We start from the raw sequence: 27,825 nt of genomic DNA on the forward strand, positions 1-27,825 counted from the left end.
CCCGCTGCCTTGGCCGTTGTGATTTCCTCGCAACCGCCTCCCTCCTCCGCCAGCCAACAGCAAGGTGCGGGGCCGAGCGGTGCAGCTCAAAGATCCTACAGCTATAGGATCTTTGGTGCAGCTGCTTCAGAAGGGTCGGAGCGAATGACGGGTTCCACACGGCGGCAGCAGAGGCCGCGACAGCGGCTCCATCTCCTCCTCCTCCCTGATAGCGGCCACTGCTTGCAAATCCGCTAACGGCGCTTTCATCACAAACCCTCCCGCATGCCGAGGGAGGGAGGGGGCGGCCTCGGCGAGCCCTGCCATTGTCCATTGTATGCCCCCCGTTCACGGCAGTTCCACCACACCAGATCCTTTGGTCATTTGGCCCCCCGTGTGCTCGGCATATACATGTACATGTGCTTCCTATGTGCCGAGCATGTACATGGCCCCCTGTGTGCTTGGCATGTACATGTGCTTCCTGTGTGCTCGGCATTTACATGTACATGATCCCCTGTGTGCTCGGCATCTACATGGCCCCCTGTGTGCTTGCCATCTACATGTGCCTCCTGTGTGCTGAGCATGTACATGTACATGGTCCCCTGTGTGCTTGGCATGTACATGACCTGTTTAATTGTCGTATGTACCGACCACAGAATCAGGGCCGGCCTTAGGAGGTGCGGGGCCCAATTGGGAACAATTTTGGTGAGCTCCAGGTTCCCAGCCAAGGTCTGTAGAATCGGAGAAATACAAATAAAGTCTATTACAGATGAACAACTCCAGGACTGCTTGGAGTCTGTAGACTAGGCAATCTTCAAGGACTCAGCAACAGACCTGAATGAATTCGCCACAGTCATTACCGACTTCATCAGGAAATGTGTGACTTCATAAACCTTCCAAGTGTTTCCTAACCAGAAGCCTTGGATGAACCATGAGATCCGCATTCTTCTGAAGGGAAGATCCTGGGCATTCAGGACTGGCGATGCAGAGGTCTATAAGAAGTCCAGATAAGACCTTGGTAAGGCCATCAAAAAGGCCAAAAGGGACCTGCTCCAAGCTGGAGGATGAGACTGATGTATGGCAACTGTGGCAGGGCTTGAATGCCATCACCTCCTACAAGGCAAAATCAGGAGGCGGCTCAAACAACAGCGAAGCATCACTCCCTGACGAGCTCAATGCGTTCTACGCACGGTTCGATAGGAGGAACACTGATGTGCCTTCCCGAGCCCCTATTCGTCCTGATGGTGTTACAGTCATAGTCACGGAGGCCGACGTCAGAAGATCATTCAGTGGGGGTGAACCCTCGGAAAGCGCCTGGACCTGATGGTATACCCGGCCGTGTTCTTAAAAACCTGTGCGGACCAACTGGTTGGAGTTTTTGCAGACATTTTCAACCTCTCACTTCTGAAGTCTGAGGTTCCCACCTGCTTTAAGAGGGCATCAATAATACCGGTGCCCAAGAAGAGTAAGGTGACGTGCCTCAATGATTATCGACCAGTGGCACTAACGTCTGTGGTGATGAAGTGCTTTGAAAGGTTCGTTATGGTGCACATCAACTCCTACCTCGACAAGAACCTCGACCAACTACAGTTCGCATACCGCCACAACAGGTCAACGGTAGATGCAATTTCACTGGCTCTCCACTCTGCACTGGACCACTTGGACAATAAAAAAACCTATGTCAGGCTACAGACTACAGCTTGTTTATAGACTACAGCTTGGCGTTTAATACCATCATCCCTTCCAAGCTGGTTACCAATTGCGGGCTGGAAGAGTCTGTGTACCACGTGTACATGGAGTGTGTGAGGCTGCAGCCACTGTTTGAATACCTAAAGGGGCTGCTCCTTGCCTTCTGGCTGCATTTTTCACCCACCATCCTCATCTTTGGACACCCTGTGCGTAGGGGAGAGGGTAGGGCTGAAGATGTCCTGGTTGGGTTGCTCCTGGGCCTGGCCAAGCTGGCCATCCGCGAGTCAAGGCACCAGACGGTGGAGGGCTCTACCCGAGCCGGCTGCCTGCCCCTTTTCCGGGGTTACGTCCGTGCCCGGGTGCGGATAGAAAGGGAATACGCCCTGTCTACGGGCACCCTGAGGGAGTTCTGCGACCGCTGGGCACCGAGGGGGGTTGAATGTATCCTGGACAAGGATTGCAATATAGTTGAGCAGTTGCTTAGCATATTTGTTTGTCTTGTATTATGGTGGTGTTTTGTTTTATTGTATTGTAAATACTATTTTAATATTTGAATAAATATTTTTGATTAAAAAAAAAAAAAGCTGGTTACCAAGCTCACGGAACTGGGCCTATGCGCATCCCTCTGCAATTGGATCCTCGACTTCCTCATCCACAGACCAGTCTGTTCGAATTGGATGAACCACTTCAGTACCATTAGTACGGGAGCACCTCAAGGCTGCGTGCTCAGCCCCCTACTTTACTCACTCTATACTCATGACTGCGTAGCCGGTCATAGTGCGAACTCCATCATCATGTTCGCCGATGACACCACTGTGGTTGGGACGAATCGCAGATGGGGACGAGTCAGAATAGAGAATGAGATCGACCGACTGACCAAATGGTGCCAGCACAACAACCTAGCTCTCAACATCAGTAAGACCAAGAAACTGATTGTGAACTTTAGTAGGGGAAGGATGAGGACCCACAATCCTGTTTATATGGTGGAGAGAGTCAATAACTTTAAATTCCTGGGCGTGCATATATCAGAAGATCTTTCCTGGACCCAGCACACCGATGCAATTGTAAAGAAGGCACATCAGCGACTACTTCCTGAGAAGATTCTGGAAATTCGGCATGTCAAAGAGGATTCTCCTAAACTTCTACAGGTGCACGGTAGAAAGCATTCTGACTGGTTGCATCGTGGCCTGGTTCGGCAACTTGAATGTCCAGAGGGCAAAAAAGACTACAAAAAGTTGTGACCAGTCCATCTCCGGCTTTGACCTCCCCACAGTCGAAGGGATCTATCGTAGTCGCTGCCTCAAAAAGGCAAAATCAACAAGGACCCACACCATCCTGGCCACATACTTATCTCACCACTGCCATCAGGAAGAAGGTACAGGAGCCTGAAGACTGTAACGTCCAGGTTCAGGAACAGCTACTTCCCCACAGCCATCGTTATATACAATGTTTACATACTCACATATTCTGTTGTGCTGCAGCAAGTAAGAATTTCATTGTCCCGTACGGGACATATGACAATAAAACACTCTTGACTTGACCCTTGAGGTTAGGACCAGCATTTCCTGGTCAGTGTTGTTGCACAGTGCGGCAGCAAGTAGCAGAGGCAGTTGGAGCCAGATCCTGCGACTTTCACGGTTGCATCAATCCTAGTGAGCAAATTAATAGATGTAATATTGAATGATTTTGCATTATATGACTTAATACATTAGTCTTTTAATGAAACCGAATTGAAAAGCATTCTTTAAGGTGAATTCATTTAAAATATGTGACAAATATCATGTCATTTTAGCCAAGCTTGTGCCCATTAGTGAAGAAATGTTACTCTGACCACGCATTAGTCATTCTTGCACAATGCAGTCAGATCGTTATGCTCTCTTAAAAGAAAGCATTTAACCTCCTGTGCTTTTATACACCACCTTTCAGTGCAATTACATTCTGCTGTAGAAGTGCAGCATTCTCCAATTGATGAATGTATTTTATGTTTTTATCTAGTCTAACGCGCTTATGTAGGTCACCTTCACTTGTTCAGTGATAAATTCACAGCAATAAATCAATTATTGCGACGCTTACTGAATTAGATGCAAAAATGGAAATAGAGGAAGAACTTGGCCTTTCAAAAGGCATCTGTGAGACGGGCGATGTTTTGGGCTTCATTGGCCTGAGATGTTAACTGTTTTCCTTTCTACAGATGCTGCTTGACTGGGTGCGTTCTTCCAGCTTTTGTATCATATTCCAACACCTACCTTCTAATTTGCTTTCCATTATTGATTAGATAGTAGGTTTTAACTAAAGATAATGGAATGTTATTATGGAGGGCGAATAAACGAGCCACGAGTGGTGAAAACGAAGCGAACTTTATTGTTCAGGTAAAGAAATCAACACAAACGCGAATGGGGGAGGGCTGACCCAGGCCTCCATACTTATACCCAGGCACACCCCTAACCCTCGTGACAACTGCTTCCCGCCATTACCCAGTCACGTGACCCTACCCCCGACTGCCGAGGGTTCGAATACAGGTAGCCTAACCACCGGGTGGCCCACATTATACCTTTTAATAAAATTACATTGACATCCTTAAAATGTTTGGTAAAATGCATTTTTCCTTTCAAATTTGCAAAATATGAATGACATGTAAGGCAGGTTATTAAATTTATACAATGGTGATTCCTTTTGGAAAATTAAAAACAAAACTCGGTGCTACCTTCATGTTTATTGATCGATGTTAGATAGGCTTCATTATCCGGTTCTGATTGACCAAGCTGTAGGATGCACATTCTTCCTCGCGTGCCTAGAATGGCAAAAATGTAATATCTTTATCAATGTTCTTAATGTTAAAGAAATTAAATATAGTACACTTTTTTTTTTTTTTTTTTTTACAACTCCCCAGTAATATGCAGACACAAGGAGCTGCAGATGCTGGTTTACATAAAGAAGACCCAAGTGCTGGAGTGAGTCAGCGGATCAGGCACCATCTCTGGAGAACATGGGTTGGTGATGTTTTAAGTTGCCAAGTGCCCTGAACAGAAATGTCACCTATCCACGTTCTCCAGAGATGCTGCCTGAGCCGCTGAGTTACTCCAGCACTCTGTGAAACGTCACCTATCCATGTTCTCCACAGATGCTGCCTTACCGGCTGAGTTACTCCGCCACTTTGTGTTTTTTTTTTCCTCTGGTAATATGCCTCAGCAAAATGAATTGAATTTCCTTTATTGTCATTCAAACACCCCCCCCCCTCACACACACTCTGACACCCCCCCCCCCCCCCCCCCCCCCCCACACACACACTCTGACACTACCCCCCCCCCCCCCCCCCCCCCCGAATCCTGCATTTTCTGTTTCATATTTAAGGTTTAGGCAGATTTCCTAACCATGCATTTGAGGCTCAAAATTGTTTTAAGACATTCTGATTGTTGGGTTTTTATGTGGTTTTTGGTGGAGGAGTTCAGAGACTTTATGCTCTAATTTACCAGATTACAAATATTTCAGATTGGTGCATAAAATTATTTTTGTTTCAGGAAGCAGACAGAAAACTGAAAGTTTTGTTGAAGGCTGTACTAGTTACTGTAATTTTTAACATTGTTTTGGAGAAGTTGTATCAGAATTTCTTGGACTGACCAGAAGAGGGTGCATGGGATAAGTGTTTCTTCCTCTGCTTCCTGTTTTTTTACCCAAGGCAACAACATTTCTTCTAACTATACAGACGTTATTTTAAAAAATGTAAATGAGAAATGATAATTAGCGATCTGCTTTCTTGCCGCCTGTATCCCTGCACTGGACTGCTTTCTCGTTGCCACTCCAGCTTCTCTACAGACTTCTCTTCATTGCATCTGCATTTGGTTTGAGGCTGCAATTTCCTGTTTAATCTGGGCATTCTGCATACACTCCTTCAGGTCACTGTTCAGTTGCAGCTTCACCTGACAGCAGTTGCCATCTTTATATAAACACATACACAGCAACATGAGCCAGATGGTTTCAGTTATCATCAAAGTCTGCTCATCTATTATACCTTAAGCACACATTCAGCACATATCTTCGAATGGGATCAATACTGAAATCAACTATATGATCATTAGCTGGTGTTGATTGTTAAATGTAAGAACCTAAGTTGTGACTGAGAGCAGCGATGTAATGGGTGGCAATCACTGGCCATCCAGTCACAACGTTAACTCTGGATGGAGCTGACATGCAAACAATTAGTAACCAATTTAGCAATTAGTTCTATTAGAGTGCCTGTACTTTGAATTGTTCAGCACTGTCTGAATTGTTTAAAGCAGAAACAAAATGCACGAGTGTGGGAATATGTTGGCACTATTAAAGGTCTTGGGGAGAAAGTAGCAATGTTACAAAATTTTGAGATAAAAAAAATCAAGGCTGCAATTTATCCCATCAGATAAAGCATAAAAAAAAAGTTTAATTTGACACCTAATTCACCTAATATCTTCATTATTAAAAAAGTTATGGCCATTTTCATACTCGTAAATTAGCATTTTGTTCCCTATTGCTTTTCCATTGACTTAATACAAAAGCTGTGATCGAGGACAGTCAAAAGCCCATAACTTTCTTAAAAATTAAGAGAACTGAATGAAATGTTCAGTTATTATAGATTGAAGCATTCGGAAACAAATATAAAACATCTTACTTGGATTACCTGAAATTAAAGCATATAATTAGTTAGTTACCTAATTGTAGCTAATTACAAAATTGACTGTGGTGACGGAAATAGTAATAAACACCCAGATTGCCTAGAAAATTCAAAAATGTGATATTCTCAAGATCAGAACTTTAATATTATTGTATTTTATGCTGCAAGTCCGTAACAGATAGGTAAATAAATTCTAATTTCTGGCAATAGACCAAGTCTTTATGGAGAAGATCTGTTGCTAGCTGGTACATTGGCATATCATAATCAGTAGCATCATCATACTCCTCAGATTGTAACCAATAAGCAACTCTGTACACCTTGTTTTTCCTCAACTTTTCAATGTTGGCATTGTAAACTACAGGTTTTTGCTCTTCAAACCACGCATGACATGCCTTTCTGCCCACTACTTTCTCATTAAGAATGTCCTGTGGATTCCATTGCTTAAGAAAATATATATTTTTTAAATAGCCTAAGTATCCAAATAACAAACTAATCCCATTCACACAAGAATTCACAATATAACATGATTTTTAAATCTCACTGTCATGAACTTCTATGCCACATGGAAGGAATTGAATGTTTAATTCCCATAAATTAATCTTGAAACATCCACTTTCTATATAATCAAAATTATTTTTGTTTTGCCCAATATCCCTGTTGTGGATATTTTATATTAAAAAATTGACTATGGATAGACAATTACACAAAATATAGACGATTTAGATGCTCTTATGACATGATTGTCCAAAAAAAAAGAGGATTTAAATCATCTTGCAAGTGGGTGTTTCTAGAATGTGATTGATTGGAACATTGCATTTGCTGTGAATTTGAACCCCATATCGGCAGGAAAGACACTGCCGAATCATATGGGGCCCAAATAACATTTTCGCAACGTAAAATTAGATTAAAGCCACACAAGAAGCAAGATTATATGTAAAATCCACGACTTACCCTTTGTTTTGTCCTGTTGTAGGCCTGTTAGAAGTCGCGTTTTACTTTAGTCCAACTATTAAATTGTCCAACTATTTATTTTTATTTTTATTTTTTTATTTAAAAAAACAATATTTTAAACCGGGAACGGAAGTCCGATCGATTTTTCTACATCGACTAGCAGCCCGAGGAAATCCCTCTCCGACAAGCGATATAAACCTGCATTTTAATCCCCCCTCCTCAAAGGCACCAAAGTCGCGCACACGGCCCGTGACGGATCTGCAGCGCCGCTGAAGGTAGGTTTTATAACATCGCTGGAGAAAGAGGCTTGACTGACCTTTTTTATTTATCTTCTGACTCAGTCTGAAGAAGGGTCTCGACCTAAAACGTTACATATTCCTTGTCTCTGGTGATGCTGTTGAGTTACTCCAGCATTTTATGTCTATCTATGAGACTTGGCATTTCAGGCCATTAACTATTCAATGGATTTTTTAAGAAGGAACTGCAGATGCTGAAAAATCAAAGGTAGACAAAAATGCTGGAGAAACTCAGCGGGTGAGGCTAAAGGCAAGTTGGATGAACAGCATCTCATAGTATGTTGCAAAACTTATCTTCAGCGGCGCTGCAGTTCTGTCGCTGCCCGTGTGTGCGACTTTAGCGCCTTTGAAAGGGGGACGGGTTTAAAACGGCGTTTTCTCTAGGCTATTGAAATCGAGGTTGTTCAGCCTGCTTAGTTGCTGATGAAAAATCGCTACGACATTCGTTCGCTGCAGTTAATTTTAAACTTAATTGGATTATTTAATTGCTGTAGTAGATTAAAAATCATCCTCTAAAGCCGCGAACCCCGACAACATGACGGATTTCACGTAGGGGACAAGGCAAGGTAGGCTGTTTATTTTTACATTAAAAAGTGCTTCTTAAGATCCCTTTATTCCAATTTTTAAGTTGCGAGAAGGTGACTTGGGGGCCCATCCGACCCAGCAGTGTTTTTCATGCCAACATGGGCTTCAAAATCACTGCAACCGCAACATTCCAAACCATCGCGTTCCAGAAAAACCCACTCGCAAGCTGATTTAAATGATCAATAATTTACAGCAATTAAACTCTAAATTCCTTCCATTTGGCCTATAAATTAATGACAATTACCTATAAATTAATGAGATTTAAAAATCATGTTTTATTGTGAATTCTTGTGTGAATGTTCTTTGGACACTTAGGCTATTTAAAAATGTTAATCTTTTCTTAAGAAATGGATAGATGTTTAGATCTAGTAATTGAATTTTGGAATGAGCTACAATTGGGTAACTAACTAATTATATGCTTTAATTTCGGGTCATCCAAGTAAGATTGTTTAATATTTGTTTCAGAATGTTTCAATCTATAATAACTGAACATTTCTTTCAGTTCTCTTAATTTTTAATAAAGTTATGGCCATTTGACTGTCCTTGATCACACATTTTGTGTTAAGTCAATGGAAAAGCAATAGGGAACAAGATGCTAATTTCCGAGTATGAAAATGGCCATAACCTTTTTAATACTGAAGATATGAAAGTGAATTAGGTATCAAAATAAACTTCTTTTTATGCTTTATCTGATGGGATAAATTGCAGACTTGATTTTTTAAATCTCAAAATTGTGTAACATTGCTGCATCTCATATTTTGCTTGGGCAGCTTACAGCACAGTGGTATAAATATTGATTTCTCTCACTTCAGGTAGCCCCGGCATTCCCTCTCTCTCCATCCCTCCCCCACCCAAGTCGCACTAGCTTCTCGTTTTCACCCAACAAATAGCTAACAATGGCCTGTTTCCTTTATCATCATTACTTTTTTGCATCTCTTTCATTCATTACTCTTTATTTCTCCACATCACCGTCTATATCTCTCGTTTCCCTTTCCCGTGACTTTCAGTCTGAAGAAGGGTCTTGACCCGAAATGTCACCCATTCCTTCTCTCCAGAGATGCTGCCTGTCCTGCTGAGCTTTTTGTGTGAATGGAAGATTAATTAATATTGTGTTGAAAGTGCCTTAACTGCAGTGGGCTGGTTTCCACTGTTCAGCCGGCATGTTTCAGCAGATGAACAGTTAATTACCAGGTATCTACGTGTGTCTCCTGCAGATCTCCTCTTGAACCAACTTTGCTTCCCTAGCACGACACAATGATGAATAAGAAAGGCCTTGGGTTTGCTCTGAGTGATGGGTATAGTTCTGTTGTTTATGATCCGCAGCACTAATCACCACCTTTATAGTGGAATTAGGGGCGGGCAATAAATAACAGCCTTGCCCATAGATAGCACTTCATCCCTTCACGTCAACTTCCAGAACGTAGGCAATATTTAAAGTTATCCAATCCATGTCATTCTCTGAGGTATTTAAACATAGAAATGTTGACTTGAATTAACGTGTTATTGCTTGCCAATAGAAATAAAGTCATGGAGTTATAACCACTCAGCACGGACAGAGGCCCTTCGCCCCTACTTGTCCATGCTGACCAAGATGGCCCATCTACACTGGTTCCACCTGCCCACGTTTTGCCCATGTCCCTCTAAATCTTTCCATCCATGTACCTGTCCAAGTGCTTTTTAAATGCTGTTATAGTACCTGCCTCAACTACCCCCTCTGGCAGGTTGTTCCATATACGCACCTCCCTCTGTGGAAAAGGTTGCCCCTCAGGTTCTCTAAATCTTTGCCTTCTCACCTTGAACCTCTATCTACTCTGGATAATAGATGGTTTATTCTCAAATAGTAAGTACACAAACGGTTGACTACATTGTACTGCAGGTGTGTAAATGAGTGTGCAAATTAGTGTAAATCAACTGCTTTGCTGCCAGCTGGTATTCCTTGGCTGTGTAACATTACTAGCATGAAAAGACATTAACCAGCCGTGGGAATGGCAGTAAATTATACCAGCTTGATTTCCATCTTTAATCGACTGTAAAGGTTCTTCCCCAGAGTTCAAACCTGATGTGGCGCTTGGTCCTAGTGCTGCTGGTGGACTGCATTTGCAAACAAGTTCTTAAGAAAAATAAATTAAACAAGCAATCAATTCATCCTTGTCAGTTCAGGCAAACATATATTGATTTAAATTGCAGAAATAAAATTAGATTTGCCTCATTTTGGATAGTTTGACCAGTGTTTTTTTCCATGCAGATATTTTGTTTTGGACTTGATGGGTTCATGTTAAAATGTAAGTAACATGTTTGATGTAGTTTAGCATTTCACATTGCTGAAAAGCTGATTTGATCCCTGCCTGTGCCTGCTCTCTCACCCCCACCTCCCTTCCAGCAGTTCCCAATGGCCATTTGCTTTGCTGTGCAACGTTAGTGATCGGTTGAGCTGCATGGCATTTTAGATTTTTTTTACATCCACTTTGTGAGTCGCCTGGTGGGAGTTGTTTGATGATGGTTCTGTCAGAATGGCTGTTTTCAGATCATCATAGCAGATGTATACATTTGAATTCAACTCCTCAAGAAGCTTGCTTGCATGAACCAATATTGGGAGAGTTCCTGGTGGAAGAGCCATAATTCTGTAGTCAATCGCTGTGACGAGCTGCTGAAACATCACCAGGCATTGTGGTTATGTGTTTGGGTAAATAATTTCTGTTGGTATTTTTAACTGATTTCTTCATTTAAGATTGCAGTTAATTTCAAATCCTTGCATTGTAACCAATTTAAATAACGTTACCACTGTGGGTAAAAAGTAGTGAATTGATGCAAATCAGCTCAACCTGGTTTCAATAACCTGAGCTATCATTTTTTTCTCAGGAAATGAACATTTGTACAAATGCATTTGGCTGAGTGACTAATTTCCCAAAGTTACAAATTTTCACAATTTAAACTGTAGCTGATCAAGCAGACAAATATTAATTTTCAGTAAACTGTGAGAAAAGCAAAGTTCATGACCTGATCTCTAAAATAATCAGACACATTCAGCTCATTCTATTGTACATTACAGAATGACTGCTCAATCTCAATACAATTTCTTATATACAAAGAAACATTTTTAATGGTCTGATTGTTAATATTTTTCCGATTCAGACGAATCCCATCTGAAGAAGGGTCTCGACCTGAAACGTCACCCATTCCTTCTCTCCAGTGATGCTGCCTGTCCCGCTGAGTTACTCTAGCATTTTGAGCTATCTCCGATTGGTAGATTGTGGCATAGGAGCACAAAGGCTGCTGCTAGTTGGCAGGTTTTGAGTATTTTTGAGCAATCGGTTCCAGTTCTTCGTGCTGGCGAGAGCAGGAACGGGGAGATATGGGACGTGAATATGTGGCTGAGGAACTGGTGCACGGGGCAGGGATTTAGATTCTTCGATCACTGGGATCTGTTTTGGAGTAAGAGGGAACTGTACAAAAGGGACGGATTGCATCTTAACAGGTGGGGGACCAGCATTCTGGCAGGCAGGTTTGCACTGCTACATGGGTGGTTTTAAACTGAATAAGGGGGGTGGGGTGTCGAATGGGATAGTTGAGGATGGAGTTAAAGGGAAAGGATTTCTTAAATGTGTGAGCGTAGAGACAGAGGGGTGTAAAATGAGGGTAGAAGCAATAGGTAGCAAGGTGAAAAGTAAAAGTGGCAGGCAGACAAAACCAGGGCAAAAATCAAAAAGGGCCACTTTTCAACATAATTGTATAAGGGGTAAGAGTGTTGTAAAAACAAGCCTGAAGGCTTTGCGTCTCAATGCAAGGAGCATTCGTAATAAGGTGGATCAGTTGAATGTGCAGATAGCTATTAATGACTATGGTATATTTGGGATCACGGAGACATGGCTCCAGGGTGACCAAGGCTGGGAGCTGAACATTCAGGGATATTCAATATTCAGGAGGGATAGACAGAAAGGGAAAGGAGGTGGGGTAGTGTTGCTGGTTAAAGAGCAGATTAACGCAATAGAAAGGAAGGACATTAGCTTGGAGGATGTGGAATCGATGTGGGTAGAGCTGTGAAACACTAAGGGGCAGAAAACGCTAGTGGGAGTTGTGTACAGGCCACCTAACAGTAGTAGTGGAGTTGGGGATGGCATCAAACAGGAAATTAGAAATGCGTGCAACAAAGGTAAAACAGTTATATTGGGTGACTTCAATCTACATATAGATTGGGTGATTCAAATTGGCATGGGTGCTGAGGAAGAGGATTTCTTGGAATGTATGCAGGATAGTTTTCTAAACCAACATGTAGAGGAACCAACGAGAGAGCAGGCTATTCTAGATTGGGTATTGAGTAATGAGGAAGGGTTAGTTAGCAGTCTTGTTGTGTGTAGCCCCTTGGGCAAGAGTGACCATAATATGGTTGAGTTCTTTATTAGGATGGAGAGTGACATTGTTAATTCAGAACCAAGGGTCCTGAACTTAAAGAAAGGTAACTTTGAGGGTATGAGAAGTGAATTGGCCAAGATAGACTGGCAATTGATTCATAATGGGTTGACGGTGGATATGCAATGGAAGGCATTTAAAGACTGCATGGATGAACTACAACAATTGTTCATCCCAGTTTGGCAAAATAATAAATCAGGGAAGATAGTGCAACAAGGGTAATCAGGGATAGTATCAAAACAAAAGATGAAGCATACAAATTGGCCAGAAAAAGCAGCCTACAGAGGACTGGGAGAAATTCAGAGTCCAGCAGAGGAGGACAAACGGCTTAATTAGGAAAGGGAAAATAGATTATGAAAGAAAACGGGCAGGGAACATAAAAACTGACTGCAAAAGCTTTTATAGATATGTGAAGAGAAAACGATTAGTTAAAACAAATGTAGGTCCCTTGCAGTCAGAAACAGGTGAATTGATTATGGGGAACAAGGACATGGCAGACCAATTGAATAACTACTTTGGTTCTGTCTTCAATAAGGAAGACATAAATAATCTGCCGGAAATAGCAGGGGACCGGGGGTCAAATGAGATGGAGGAACTGAGTGAAATCCGGGTTAGCCGGGAAGTGGTGTTGGGTAAATTGAATGGATTAAAAGTCGACAAATCCCCAGGGCCAGATAGGCTGCATCCCAGAGTACTTAAGGAAGTAGCCCCAGAAATAGTGGATGCATTAGTGATAATTTTTCAAAACTCTTTAGATTCTGGAGTGGTTCCTGAGGATTGGAGGGTAGCTAATGTAACCCCACTTTTTAAAAAGGGAGGGAGAGAGAAAACGGGGAATTACAGACCAGTTAGTCTAACGTCGGTAGTGGGGAAACTGCTAGAATCAGTTATTAAAGATGGGATAGCAGCACATTTGGAAAGTGGTGAATTCATTGGACAAAGTCAGCATGGATTTATGAAAGGTAAATCATGTCTGACGAATCTTATAGAATTCTTTGAGGATGTAACTAGTAGAGTGGATAAGGGAGAACCAGTGGATGTGTTATATCTGGACTTTCAGAAGGCTTTTGACAAGGTGCCACATAAGAGACTAGTATAAAAACTTAAAGCACACGGTATTGGGGGTTTAGTATTGATGTGGATAGAGAACTGGCTGGCAGACAGGAAGCAAAGAGTAGGAGTAAAGGGGTTATTTTCACAATGGCAGGCAGCGACTAGTGGGGTACCGCATGGCTCAGTGCTGGGACCCCAGCTATTTACGATATATATTAATGATTTGGACGAGGGAATTGAATGCAACATCTACAAGTTTGCGGATGACACGAAGCTGGGGGGCAGTGTTAGCTGTGAGGAGGATGCTAGGAGGCTGCAAGGTGACTTGGATAGGCTGGGTGAGTGGGCAAATGCATGGCAGATGCAATATAATGTGGATAAATGTGAAGTTATCCACTTTGGTGGCAAAAACAGGAAAGTAGACTATTATCTGAATGGTGGCCGATTAGGAAAAGGGGAGATGCAACGAGATCTGGGTGTCATGGTACACCAGTCATTAAAAGTAGGCATGCAGGTGCAACAGGCAGTGAAGAAGGCGAATGGTATGTTAGCATTCATAGCAAACGGATTTGAGTATAGGAGCAGGGAGGTTCTACTGCAGTTGTACAGGGTCTTGGTGAGACCACACCTGGAGTATTGCGTACAGTTTTGGTCTCCTAATCTGAGGAAAGACATTCTTGCCATAGAGGGAGTACAGAGAAGGTTCACCAGACTGATTCCTGGAATGTCAGGACTTTCATATGAAGAAAGACTAGATAGACTCGGTTTGTACTCGCTAGAATTTAGAAGATTGAGGGGGGATCTTATAGAAACGTACAAAATTCTTAAGGGGTTGGACAGGCTAGATGCAGGAAGATTGTTCCCGATGTTGGGAAGTCCAGAACAAGGGGTCACAGTTAAGGATAAGGGGGAAATCTTTTGGGACTGAGATGAGGAAAACATTTCACACAGAGAGTGGTGAATCTCTGGAATTCTCTGCCACAGAAGGTAGTTGAGGCCAGTCCATTGGCTATATTTAAGAGGGAGTTAGATGTGGCCCTTGTGGCTAAAGGGATCAGTCAAGGGGTTATGGAGAGAAGGCAGGTACAGGATACTGAGTTGGATGATCAGCCATGATCATATTGAATGGCGGTGCAGGCTCGAAGGGCCGAATGGCCTACTCCTGCACCTATTTTCTATGTTTCTATGTTTACCCATGTCCAAATTTGCTTATATTTCTAGTAATCTTTGATATAGTTACACTTATAATAAATCTTCCGTTGAAACATTACTTTATAGGGAACATGTAAACAGTGTTCCAGTGAGTTTGAAGTAAATATGTCTGAGCAGAGAGGTTAAGTCCTAGAATGGTTGAGATATGAAGGTTGAGTACTCATCACAGCAAAGAAGATCTTGCTGAGACATCATTAATGGTGGATGTTGAAGGATGTTTCTCCACGTACAGTTATCTAAAACTTGGAGGCACAGTTTCAGAATAAGAGGATGAAACTTTAAGATTGAATTAAAATGAGGAATTTCTTCTAAATCTACTGTATTCTCTGTTCCAGAGAACTCCTGGGCAGAGGAATAGAAAACATGCAGGTGTTTGCTCCAGGACACCCACTCTGCTCCACAACAGAGATGTGGCTAGGGTTTTCCTCTACTGTCAGTCATATTGTTAAAACAGTTTGGTTACATTTGCCATCCTCCAATCTGCACAAACTCCAAAGACTAAAGAATTTCAGAAGATGAACTTCAATGCATGTTATTTCCAAGGTCCCTTTTGTATTCTGGGGTTGTCAGCCTATGGGTGTAGCACTAGCTCCGTATTCATCCCGATTTCCTTCAGTTTCTCCCTCTCTCCAGACTCCCAGTTTCCAAATGACTAGGATGTTATTTGTTTCCTCCCTTTATGAAGATACAACCAAAGTATATGTTTTATTCTGCTCACATTTATTTGCTCCCAATTATTTCAACCATCCATGACTTTAACAAACCCATTTTTGTCATCACTCAACTATTTTCTCATTAACCATGAAAGTACCATAAATTAGTTGTTGACGGACAGATGCTGCCTGACTCGCTGAGTTACTCCAGCACTTTGTGAAACGTCACCTATCCATGTTCTCCAAAGATGCTGCCTGACCCGCTGAGTTACTCTAGCACTTTGTGAAACGTCACCTATCCATATTCTCCAGAGATGCTGCCTGACCCGCTGAGTTACTCCAGCACTCTGAAACGTTACCTATCCATGTTCTCCAGAGATGCTGCCTGACCCGCTGAGTTACTCCAGCACTCTGTAAAACGTCACCTATCCATGTTCTCCACAGATGCTGCCTGACCCGCTGAGTTACTCCAGCACTCTGAAACGTTACCTAAGAGTATAGAATCGAGTAAATCACGCAGATATCTCATTTGGAGTATTTTATTAAATTAGCAGTCATCGGCTTAGTTTATTGTCTGTAATAATTATCCATTGGACCATAATTAAAGATATGTTTGTGTGTCGAAGTTTATTTACTAAAATAAACCTGCGTTACCCTGTGAGAAAAGAGTAAGAGTGAGGTAAAGGATAGTGAGAGCAAATTGCATTATGATATATGTGTTTTGGGACCCAACTCTTACACAGTACAAATGATCGACCCAGTAGTCTGGTGGTGCTGAGCTCTGCAGTTGTAAACTAATGAGGCACGCAAAACCTGTTCAGCAAAGTGGAGTGTGCCATTCAATTTTCATTATCCTATTTGTGCATCTAAAAACTCCTGTATCCAGCCTCCCATGTGGCTTGCAGACTTATGAATAAAGGTTCTGATGGCAGACCATCAGGATGACTCACAATCATGGTACATGTCTGTGCTGCATAGACTCTGGCAATTGGTTTTCAAATCAGCCTATTGCTTGAAGCAAGTTTGTAAAGTTTGGCCCAAAGAACTAACCATTTATCTCACCGGTTTGCTTCGCAACATTAAAACAGGAGACAGGGGGTTACTATTTTGCAGTATGTTTTGTACGGAAAAGCACCATTGTATATTCTGAAGCTGAAATGAAGCAAATGCAATAATTAATTTGGACAGTTCTTCCACTTTTCTCCTGAAAATAAATGCTTAATTTATAATCAATTAATTACACAAAGCTTGAAAAGCATTTCTGAACATGATGTTTTTATTTTCCCGTCTCCGTTAGTGCAAACGACCTAGAAATGTTCTGAGGGGGTGATTGTTGTCTGCGGCCAGTAGAATAGAATAGAATAGTTTCTTTATTGTCATTGTAACATGAACCATGTACAACGAAATTTAAAAATGTCAGCCAGTCAGTGCACCATTCAAACATTTCTAAAAGCTAACGATACATACAAGGTAAAATATTAAAAGATAAACAACTAAAATAAATATCACGAAAATATCACGCATAAACACCCAACCCTCCATCCTTCTGTCGATTTCACAGTGTACCACAGTCCCTTAGTATGTCTCGCCCCTGCGTTCCTTGGCGGCTACATTTAGTGCTTTTATAGCAGTGGGCTTTTATTTTCTGCAGGAAGCATAGTAACTGATAAATGTTGGGTAGAACAAATGAAATCACATTTATATGTTTAAATGTACACCAAATATATTTTGTGGGACAAAGGTTGTTGGGATTTGTGTGTTTGTTATAACTTGCTGCAAGCAATAGGCCGATTTGAAAACCAATTACCAGAGTCTATGCAGCACAGACATGTACAATGATTGTGAGTCATCCTGATGGTCTGCCATCAAAACCTTTGTTCATAAGTATGCAAGCCACGTGGGAGGCTGGATACAGGAATTTTTAGATGCACAAATAGGATAATGAAAATTGAATGGCACACTCCACCTTGTTGGATATGTCTTGCCTGCCTCATTAGTTTTATTAGCTGCACTTAGAAATGCTGACCTAAAGCATTTTTAAACTGAAGTTGGAAGATGTAATTATATTAAGCTCTTTTGATAGATTGTTTTCTGATTAAGATTGGTATGTTTACTTTCCAAAAATGTTATTCAAAATATCTCCCAGGGTATAGCAACTGAGCTCGGTTTACTAACCTAACCTTTACTAACTTTACTAACCTAACAATGTATAGATTCATTCTATACATTGCATTTACTTATTCTTTGAGATTTTTGTTGCCAAGGTTAAAACATTGTGTTCATGCAGTGTACATTATTACTGCATTATTTCAGTGCCTCCATTTTTATTACTATTTTAAGGTAACAAATTGTCATGATATTATGACAATGGCAGCTAGTTCATGGAAGTTCACATGTATTGTTGTCATGTACACATGTACTGATAGCAAAATGGAAGCAAAGGACCATTCCTGTTTCTGATTGCTGTCCGGTGATTTTTTTCCGGAAAGTGTATGTGTCCGTGAGGTGCAGGCGACGTAGTTCTTTGCACCTGCCATTGTGAGTCCGTAGCGGTGCTGGCAAGAAGGGCCGAGTGGCCTACTCCTGCACCTATTGTCTTTGCACCTGTCATTATGTGTCGGTTGGGTGCAGGCAACGTCGTTCTTTGCACCTGTCATGTAGATGATGCTGTCCTTGCACAGTTTTTGCAGCAGATTGCACATGGTACGGGTGTTGGGTTATAGGGAGAAGGCAGGTGAATGGGGTTAGGAGGGAGAGAGAGATCAGCCATGATTGAATGGCAGGCAGAGTTGACGGGTGGAATGGACCAAATCTGCTATCACATGAATATGGGCAGGGGGAAGACAATGAAGATGATTGGTGATCATAAATTAGTGCCTAGAGAAGAGGGGAATTCCTTCTTGGGAATCATTGGGGCAGAATGCTAAATGTCTGCCTTTGTGAGCTCCACGGCTTATTTCTATAAGTTCGCTTTATTTGGATTTTGATCAGTTGTCCAACTGCTAAATAACTACTTCTTTAAACTAATGCATCCTAGCAATGTTGGCAGGTGGTTTAGCAGTTTGTTTTTTATGGGATAAACTAATTCTTTTGGTTTTCTGGATGTGTGCTCACCAAGTGTGATTTTTTTTCTCTTTAAAGATTTCTTCTCCAAAATAATTATGGCTTCCTGGAGGACATCAACGTCTGGCACCCTTTTGTCATAATCGGCATCTACTCTTCAACTCTGTCGGCTGCAATGAGTAATTTGATTGGAGCATCAAGAATTCTCTATGCACTTGCTAAGGACAATATATTTGGCAAGTTGTTTGAAGTTATTTTGTTTATAAAATGACTGTTGGAATCAAAGTTCTGCAGAAACACTTGATGTTGACGTTACATTTTGTGAAAGACTTTCTGCTTGTCACAACTGAACTAAATAACTTTCTAATGGGCATGTTGTTCAGGAAACTAATTCCATGTTGAAAGCAGCACATTGGCATTTTCCGCAAGGCTTATGCAGACAGTAAAAGGTTGGAGGACATTATTGAGAGGTGACAAATTCAGTTCTGGGTACAAACATGATGTCATGTATCTGTAAGGATTTGGGAATTAGAATGTTCTATAAATGTTGAAATTGTTTAACCCTGGTACTTTACCATGGGCCAGATATATTTGCAGTAGAGGGAGGTTCAGTGGGTTGATTTCAAAAGAGGCTTTGCTGTATGAAGATAAATAAATTTACATACACAGATACATAGACAATAGGTGCAGGAGTCGGCCATTTGGCCCTTCGAGCCAGCACCGCCATTCAATGTGATCATGACTGATCATCCACAATCAGTCTCCCTTCCTGCCTTCTCCCCATACTCCTTAATTCCACTAGCCCTAAGCTCTATCTAACTCTCTTTTGAATGCATCCAGTGAATCGGCCTCCACTGCCTTCTCATGCAGAGAATTCCACGAATCCACAATTCTCTGGGTGAAAATATTTTTCCTCATCTCAGTTGTAAATGGCCTACCTGTTATTATTAAATTGTGGCCCCTGGTTCTGGTCTCCCCCAACATCGGGCACATGTTTCCTGTATCCAGAGTGTCCAATCCATTAATTATTTTATATGTTTCGATAAGATGTCCTCTCATCCATCTGAATTCCAGTGAATACAAGCCCATTCTTTCATCATATGTCAGTCCCGCCATCCTGGGAATTAACCTTGTGAACCCACGCCACACTCCCTCAATAGCAAGAATGTCCTTCCTCAAATTAGGAGACCAAAACTGCACACATTTTGATTTGACCGATTGCTCCCAATTGGGCCCCGCGCCTAATGGGGGCCCCGCACTAATGTTCCGTATTTCGCACGGAAATACGAATTCTCTTTCTTAAATAAAGATTTTTTTTTTTTAATTCGCCATCCGGATTTTTTTTTTAAACGAACATGTATAACAACCGCTGCACGGTCATCAGACACAAACGATTTGTTAACTCGTACTGTTAGCACTTCTTAACATGAAGTAGTTAACAAGTTGTTATACAATGTCATCAATCTGCATCCATCCACATTCCTCAGTAAATGTTATTGTGTTTTGAATGAGTATTAATGACGCCGTGTTCCTTTGAATAAAATTCACACGGCGTCAATGATACTTGTTTAAAACACAATTACATTTACTGAGGAATGTAGATCGATGACACATTGAGAATTTCTTTAAACTCACCATCATGAGTGAGGGCCCCGGACCGCGAGAAGGGGCTTCTTCCTGGTGTGCAGGTTAGTCATTCACCTACCGACCCACATTGTGTCTCTCTGTGTTTTGCTCTCTCACTCTCCCTCCCTCCCTCCCTCCCTCCCTCTCTCGCTCTCTCTCCCGCTCCCCATCTCGTCTCTCTCTAGCTCTCCCACTCCCTATCTATCACCCTGTCGCCTCAGCATTCCCGGAATCATTGACGTTTAGCGGTAGACAGAAATGCTGGAGAAACCCAGCGGGTGAGGCAGCTGCCTTGCCCGTTGAGTCCTCCAGAGTCGCTGCGCTGCCTGGCCTGCTGAGTTACTATAGCTTAATATCTATCTTCAATTTCAGAGAAATACAATTTCTCACGGGGGGCTTATAAAGTCTCTAAACCCCTCTGGGACCCTCTGAACACCTAAACCCCCTCTATTCCCCCTATTTCCCACTATAACACTTCTGAACACTTCTAAACCCATCTGAAGCCCTCTAAACATCTCTAAACCGTTTAAACCCCTCTAAACTAGGAGGCTACAAGGTGACTTGGATAGGCTGGGTGAGTGGGCAAATGCATGGCAGATGCAGTATAATGTGGAAAAATGTGAGGTTACCCACTTTGGTGGCAAAAACAGGAAAGTAGACTATTATCTGAATGGTGGCCGATTAGGAAAAGGGGAGGTGCAACGAGACCTGGGTGTCATGGTACACCAGTCATTGAAAGTAGGCACGCAGGTGCAGCAGGCCGTGAAGAAAGCGAATGGTATGTTAGCATTCATAGTAAAAGGATTTGAGTATAGGAGCAGGGAGGTTCTACTGCAGTTGGACAGGGTCTTGGTGAGACCACACCTGGAGTATTGCGTACAGCTTTGGGCTCCTAATCTGAGGAAGGACATTCTTGCCATAGAGGGAGTACAGAGAATGTTCACCAGACTGATTCCTGGGATGTCAGGACATTCATATGAAGATAGACTGGATAGACTCGGCTTGTACTCGCTAAAATTTAGAAGATTGAGGGGGATCTTATAGAAACGTACAAAATTCTTAAGTGGTTGGACAGGCTAGATACAGGAAGATTTTTCCCGATGTTGGGGAAGTCCAGAACAAGGGGTCACAGTTTAAGGATAAAGGGGAAATCTTTTAGGACCGAGATGAGAAAAACACTTTTTACACAGAGAGTGGTGAATCTCTGGAATTCTGTGGAATTCTCTGCCACAGAATGTAGTTGAGGCCAGTTCGTTGGCTATATTTAAGAGGGAGTTAGATGTGGCCCTTGTGGCTAAAGGAATCAGGGGGTATGGAGAGAAAGCAGGTACAGGATACCGAGTTGGATGATCAGCCATGATCATCTTGAATGGCTGTGCAAGCTCAAAGGGCTGAATGGCCTACTCCTGCACCTTGTTTCAATGTTTCTATGACTGCGTCCAACTGCTGTCTGGTTCGTTGATCGGTTTGCTAGATATGAACTGTTTTGGGAGAGAAAAATGCTCACGGCAGACCAAACGTGTTAAACAGAAATTGGTCAGATATTGAGCTTTACACAGTGAGAAATCATGTGAAATAATCACTGAATTTAATTTTAAATGAATGTACCTGCATGTTATACTGTTTAGTTTGGAGATACAACCAGCTAGTCCACTGAGTTCGCACCGACCAGCGATTTTTGTTTTCCTATTTGATAATATTATTTGGCGGCCAATCAATCGCTGTCTCTAAGGGGGTTGCATCCAATCACATAATGCAGTTTAATGGTAATTAGCTGCTACAGTAAATGTTGGAAGCCAGCGGAGCTACTGACAGTCAAATGGGAGGGAGCAGGAGAGATTCACACAGTGTATAATCCATAGCACCTAGTGTACAATTTCATGATATATACTAAATAACTGGGCTGACAGACCTTGGCTGGTAATCTGGGGTTCACCAAAATTGTTCCCAATTGGGCCCCGCACATCCTAAGGCCGGCCCTGCACACAATACTCCAGGTGTGGTCTCACTAGGGCCCTGTACAACTGCAGAAGGACCTCTGCTCCTATACTCCTCTCTTTATGAAGGCCAACATGCCATTAGCATTCTTCACTGACTATTGTACCTATATACTTACTTTCAGTGACTGATGTACAAGTACACCCAGGTCTCGTTGCACCTCCCCTTCTCCTAATCTGACACCATTCAGATAATAATCTGCCTTCTTGTTCTTGCCACCAAAGTAGATAACCTTACATTATACTGCATCTGCCATGCATCTGCCCACTCACCCAACCTATCCAAGTCACCCTGTAGCCTCATAGATTCCTACAGCTTTTTGTGTCTATATACGACCTTTCTGCTTGGACAGGGATGGTGAAGAATGAAATGAACGGGGTTTCTGATAATATTTTGGATGAGGATGATAAACCATGCGATTCTGCTTGGATTGATGCATGTTCCATTAAGCCATTACGTGCAGTGACATATTACATTCCTACACACCTGGGGTGAGATTCTGGGCCAGCTGTGATCACTTTTGATTCCAATTCCAGTCATTATATATGATTATTTGCACTGTAACCTTCTGAGAACACTCTTCATTAGCTTTTACCTTCGTGAGGTCCGTTGCCTTTCGCAATTAGTGGTTTAATCACTGATAATAAATAACCATGAGCCTTTCAAAAATGCTTTTAACATTTACAATAATGTTTCTAAATTAAAGAGTGAAATAAACATTGTTAATAACGATTGCAAAATTAATTCCGTGCAATTACTTTTTTCCAAAATTCAGTGTTTAATCAATTTAACTCACCTTAAACCAAAGTAAATTCAGAACTCAAATTATTTAACTAATATACGATGTTAAAACTCCATTAATTCAACACAATTGCAATTCATTTTTATTAAAGATATTACATGGTACAATAAACTTTTAATATTTCAAATCCATCTTGAATAAAGGGAAAAACTGTCTCTTGCTGACAGTTAAGGGATTTCAGTCTATATCATGATCAAGTAATAACTTTGATTAAATTACTGCCCTAATTAATATCCCCTGAAATTTTGTAATCTTCAACATCTGCTGATAAGTTTAGATTCTTTTTTCTGAAATCCTTCATTTGAATGTTAGCAGAAACATTCTTTTATTTTGCAATATTAATAGGTGAATGTGTCGGTGCACATTATAATGTAACCATTACTGTTATTCTGCGTCTAACTTCTTTCAAAGTGAACCATGCTGGACCATGCCTGTCTAACAATGAGGTGAATTCCCAGGGGAATCGCTGTAGCTTGTTGCATTGTTTAAATTCTAATCTGAGAAAACACTTAAATATCTGGGAAATATTGGTAGCCTGTCTCTAATTAATCTGCTCAATAGATTAACTTTTCTTTTCCCCCTTTCAGGTAAGCTGCTCGTACCTGCGAAGAAGACGTCTGCCAGTGGAAACCCCTGGGCTGCTGTTCTGATCTCCTGGGTCTTCGTCCAGGTGATTAAAGTCACCCTAACATTTGAATATCTCCTACACTGTTTTGCTTTCTTCTATGTGAGAAATAATTTTGGTTTGCAGATTATTGAATTGTTTCAATATTTGGCAGTCTATGAAATGTTCTTTAGTTCATATGGGGAAATTTGTACAAGACTGATGTCACTCTGTGTTCCCTTTAAGTCTTATTTACTACTAGACTAAGTGAGACCCGTTGGGTCCCTGTCACACAGGCGGCTTGGTCCCCCAGCGCAATATTCTACCACTCATCCATAGCCCCCAACTGCACAGGCGCAGCTAATTTCCCCTCATCCATAGCACTCTCTCCCCCTCCTCTTCATCCTCCCTCTTCTTTTCCCTCTCCTCCTCCCCTCCCCTAATCCCTCCCTCACCTCTCTCCCTCTCCTATCCCCTACCCTTAGTTACTCCTTCCCTCCATCTCTCCCCTCCCTACCCCCCTCATATCCCTCTATCCCCTACCTTCCCCACTGCTCACCTCCCCCTATCCCCCCCCACTATCCCTCATCTACTCCCTCACTGCCCCCTCCTCTACTCCCCCCTCCTCTCCCTCTATTCCCCATCCTTCCCCCACTCTCCCTCCTCCCTCATCTTTCCCCTCTACTCCTACCCTCCAACAATCCCTCCCTACCCTCCTTTCCCCTACCCTCAGTCACTTCCTCCCTCCCTCTATAACTGCTCTCCCCTCCCAACTCCTCTCCTCTCCCTCAATCCTCCCTCCTCCCCCACTCTTCCTCCCCAGGATCTCGAGGTTGCCGCTCCTCTACCTTCTTGCGTGCCCCGGAGGAGCATCAGCTGTCGGCGCGGATCCTTGGCTCGGCGTGGAAGCACCAGCAGCGCCGGCCGCGCTGGCGTGTGGGTGGGCGGGGTCGGGGGGGAGAGCTCGGAGATAAAACAGCGGAAGAGCCATGGCGGAGAGGGGGGTATCACGGGGAGGGGGACCAGAGCGGAAGGGGCTGGAGCTGCGGGGTGTTGTGATGGCGGTGCGTTTGGGACTCACAGCAGGCGCTGGTCGCTCTCGACCGCCGGGATCACATTCTCCACTTTCCGTTTGGCGATATCTCCCGCGCCGGGCTGGGCCACTTCCGGTCCCTTTGTGTCCGGTTGGAGATCTCCGCCGCAGCGTCCCTCAGCTCCAATAAAGACGCGATGGCGCAGGAAGGGGTGGATCGTCCCGCGGAGTGACAGGAGAACAAACCAATCCACGCGGCGCTGACTGGCAGGAGAGGAGATCAATCCGCGCACGCATGGTTTGTAAGATTTTTAAATCTCGCTAACTTTTACAATATTTCACCGATCGGAATGAAACTTGGTACACTCGCAGCACAGGAGAACGGTGAGTAAGCTGGCAAAAAAATTGTAGCGCTATCGCGTACCGTTTTTGCGCAAATAAAAAAACTGCGCAAACCGGAAGATAACAAGATTAGAGTTTTAGTTATGTATAGATAAATAGATAGATAGATTACTATTTGAGCAACTTAAAAAGCAGTTGTACAATTTTACATAAACTTAATGAGAAACTTGAGTAACTTCCAGTATTTCAAGTTGCTTATCTAAAATCATCAGTAGGCTTGAAACATATTGGACAATACAGAACTGAATTAATCTGCGTTAATTATCTCTCTTAGCTAAATGGGAATTAAGTTGACGGTTGCAATTGATAGACCCTTGAGCACCAGGCCACAGAATACTTTCTCAAGTCCTCTGACACACTGTTTTCCACAGTGATATTTGAGATATCAGCTGTCTGACGACCATGTCTGGGTTTAAACTCAAAGGGATAATCTGCAATGATCTTGTCATTAAATTTGGATCAATGGTATGAAGATCTGAACAGGTTAATTCTATCCTTTTATATTTGCCATTATTTGAAAGTGGCATTTGTGGCTTTTGTCCCTTTCCTTGATTTATAATGAGATAAGTAATAGACAGGAACATGGGCAAATGGGACCAGATGGTCACCTTTGTAGGAAGGAACTGCAGGTGCTGGTTTAACTGAAAATAGACACAAAATGCCGGAGTAACTTGGCAGGTCAGGCAGCATCTCTAGAGAAAAGGAATAGGTGATGTTTTGGGTGGAGACCCTTCATCAGCCACATTGCACATGTTCACCTGGACCCTCCAATATTATCTGCTCCTGGCCTCAACACGTTGTATTTACCTTGTCCTTGTTTCCTTAATCTTTCAAAAATGCGTTTACTTTCTCATGAATTAGCTCCAGTGATCTCACTGCCACAGACCTCTGGATTAGACTGTTCTAGAGATTCACTTTGCTCGACGAGGAATTTCTTCTGCTCCTTGGTTTTAAATCGACAGCTCCTTGTAACCATAATCCTGCTTTTGAAATTCCCATCAGTCAATATAATTCATCACTTTGTCTTGTCCCATGGAACAGAACACTGAAACAGGCCCTTTGGCCCACAATGTCTATGTCGAACATTTTGTCAAATTAACTGAATCCCTTGTTGATGCACATGATGCACATCCCTTGCAAACTGGAGGAACTGCACCTTGTATTCTGCTTGGCTAACGTGTAACCCAATGGAATGAACAATTAATTCTCCAATTTTAACCAGTACCTCCCCTTGGCCCTGACACTGTCCCGTGCCCTCCACATCCATTTCTCTCACTGTCCTGCCCCTCTCTCTCTCCCCCAACTCCACCCTTTTCCATCTATATCTCTCCCGCTGCCTTTTTCACTCCTCTCTCTCGTCTCCTTTTCAACTCTGACCTTTGTCCTCCCATCTGCCAATCAATTCCCACCCCCTCATCTCTTCTGCAACTTTCTCCCCCCCTACTACATTCAGTCTGAAGAAAGGTCCCAACCCAAAACACCATCTGTCCTTTCCTTCGAATGATGGTGCCTGACCCGCTAATTTGCTCCAGCACTCTGTGCTGTGGTCAAGGTTCCATCTTCTATATGAAAGGAAATGTGGTACTTCAGCGCAAACTCATCAAGAGTGAGGTTAGGAGAGGTCTCCATGCAGGGGGTTTGGAGCAGGAAATGCATGGTCACGGGGTGGCTGGAGCGGAGACCGTGGCTGCCAGTGGGAAATGTGAATAAGGAGGTAAAGTGGGAAAGATGCAGAGCCACACCGAGTGCAGTGCCGGGGATAATGTTTGGATTGTTGCTGCAAAAGGCTTAGCACCAACATGTGGGAGTTGGGCCAAAGGGACTATTTCCATTCTGTATGAGCCTGTGACTAACATTGACATTGTGATTGAGCACCGTCTGATGTGTAAACCTCTACACTTCAGCAGGGGTGCAGTGCTGCCAGATCTCACCGATGCCTGGTGCTGCGCCTAGAATTCTGGTGAGGTGACGGCTCTGGCCCGCTGGTGGCCGGTGGAGAGGCGAGCGTTGGTGGAGGCCCATGGGGGGCTGGAGTAGAGATACGGGCAGCAGCATCAGTGGCCTCAGGCAGACGGTGTAAGTCGGCGACAGAGGTGGTGGTGCTGCCCGGCAAGATGGTGAGAGTCGGCAGCCGTGGGCGGCAATTTAGGTGGTCCTGGCCTGGGTTTGGCCAGGAAGGCGGTGAAGGTCGGAGTGGCGGTGGATGTTGTTACTGGTCCTCGTGGTGGCCACCTAATGGTGGGCGGGCAGTTGAGTCGAGGAGTGTCGGTGGAGGGACCAGTCTGGAGGCGGACAAGCTTGTGTCCAGATAAGCGAGGAAGAGTTTGTTCTGGCGTCGGATCTGGATCTGGCGTCGAATGAAGTAGAGTTGTGGTCCATTGCAGGTGTTGGTGAGCGGGTGGGTGAGCGCGCGGGTGGGCGGGTGAGTGGGCGGGCGAGAGTGCGTGTATGTGTAAAAGCACAGAACTGCAGGAGAGTCTGTGCGAATTGGTGCCGGGTCTGTAAAAAAAAAAAACCTAAAATGATCGGCTGGGAATTTTAATTAGCGGGGAGTTTAACAGCGGCCACATATTAAATCAAGTGGATTTTACAGAAGCGAAGGTTAAGGTAGATAAGATAATAATTGATGTAAAGATTCATCCTTCTTTAACTTTTTAATATATCTAAAAACTAAACAGGATTTGTATTGGTCTAACCACGTAATATCCCACATGTCAGGATATTGTGAGTATCGATACCCCTATGGCTTCTATGCAAACAACATTAACTTTCTTTCGGAAACAAGTGTAGGAGTGTACCAAGAATAACGTACAAGAGACTGATAATA

The 27,825-nt window shown here is 42.9% G+C and overlaps 1 protein-coding gene across 1 annotated transcript in view; it reads left to right on the top strand.

The window, feature by feature from the left end:
• Window positions 1-27,825, top strand: part of zgc:153039 (uncharacterized protein LOC767698 homolog) — a 103,503-nt gene that overhangs the window by 17,652 nt on the left and 58,026 nt on the right. Inside the window, exons 7-8 of the mRNA XM_055646202.1 lie at window positions 18,612-18,769; window positions 23,547-23,629. Coding sequence (XP_055502177.1) covers window positions 18,612-18,769; window positions 23,547-23,629 — 241 coding nt within the window. The remainder of the gene's footprint in view (window positions 1-18,611; window positions 18,770-23,546; window positions 23,630-27,825) is intronic.

This window comes from Leucoraja erinacea, chromosome 14 (assembly GCF_028641065.1).
Source record: "Leucoraja erinacea ecotype New England chromosome 14, Leri_hhj_1, whole genome shotgun sequence".
Taxonomy (NCBI): domain Eukaryota; kingdom Metazoa; phylum Chordata; class Chondrichthyes; order Rajiformes; family Rajidae; genus Leucoraja; species Leucoraja erinaceus.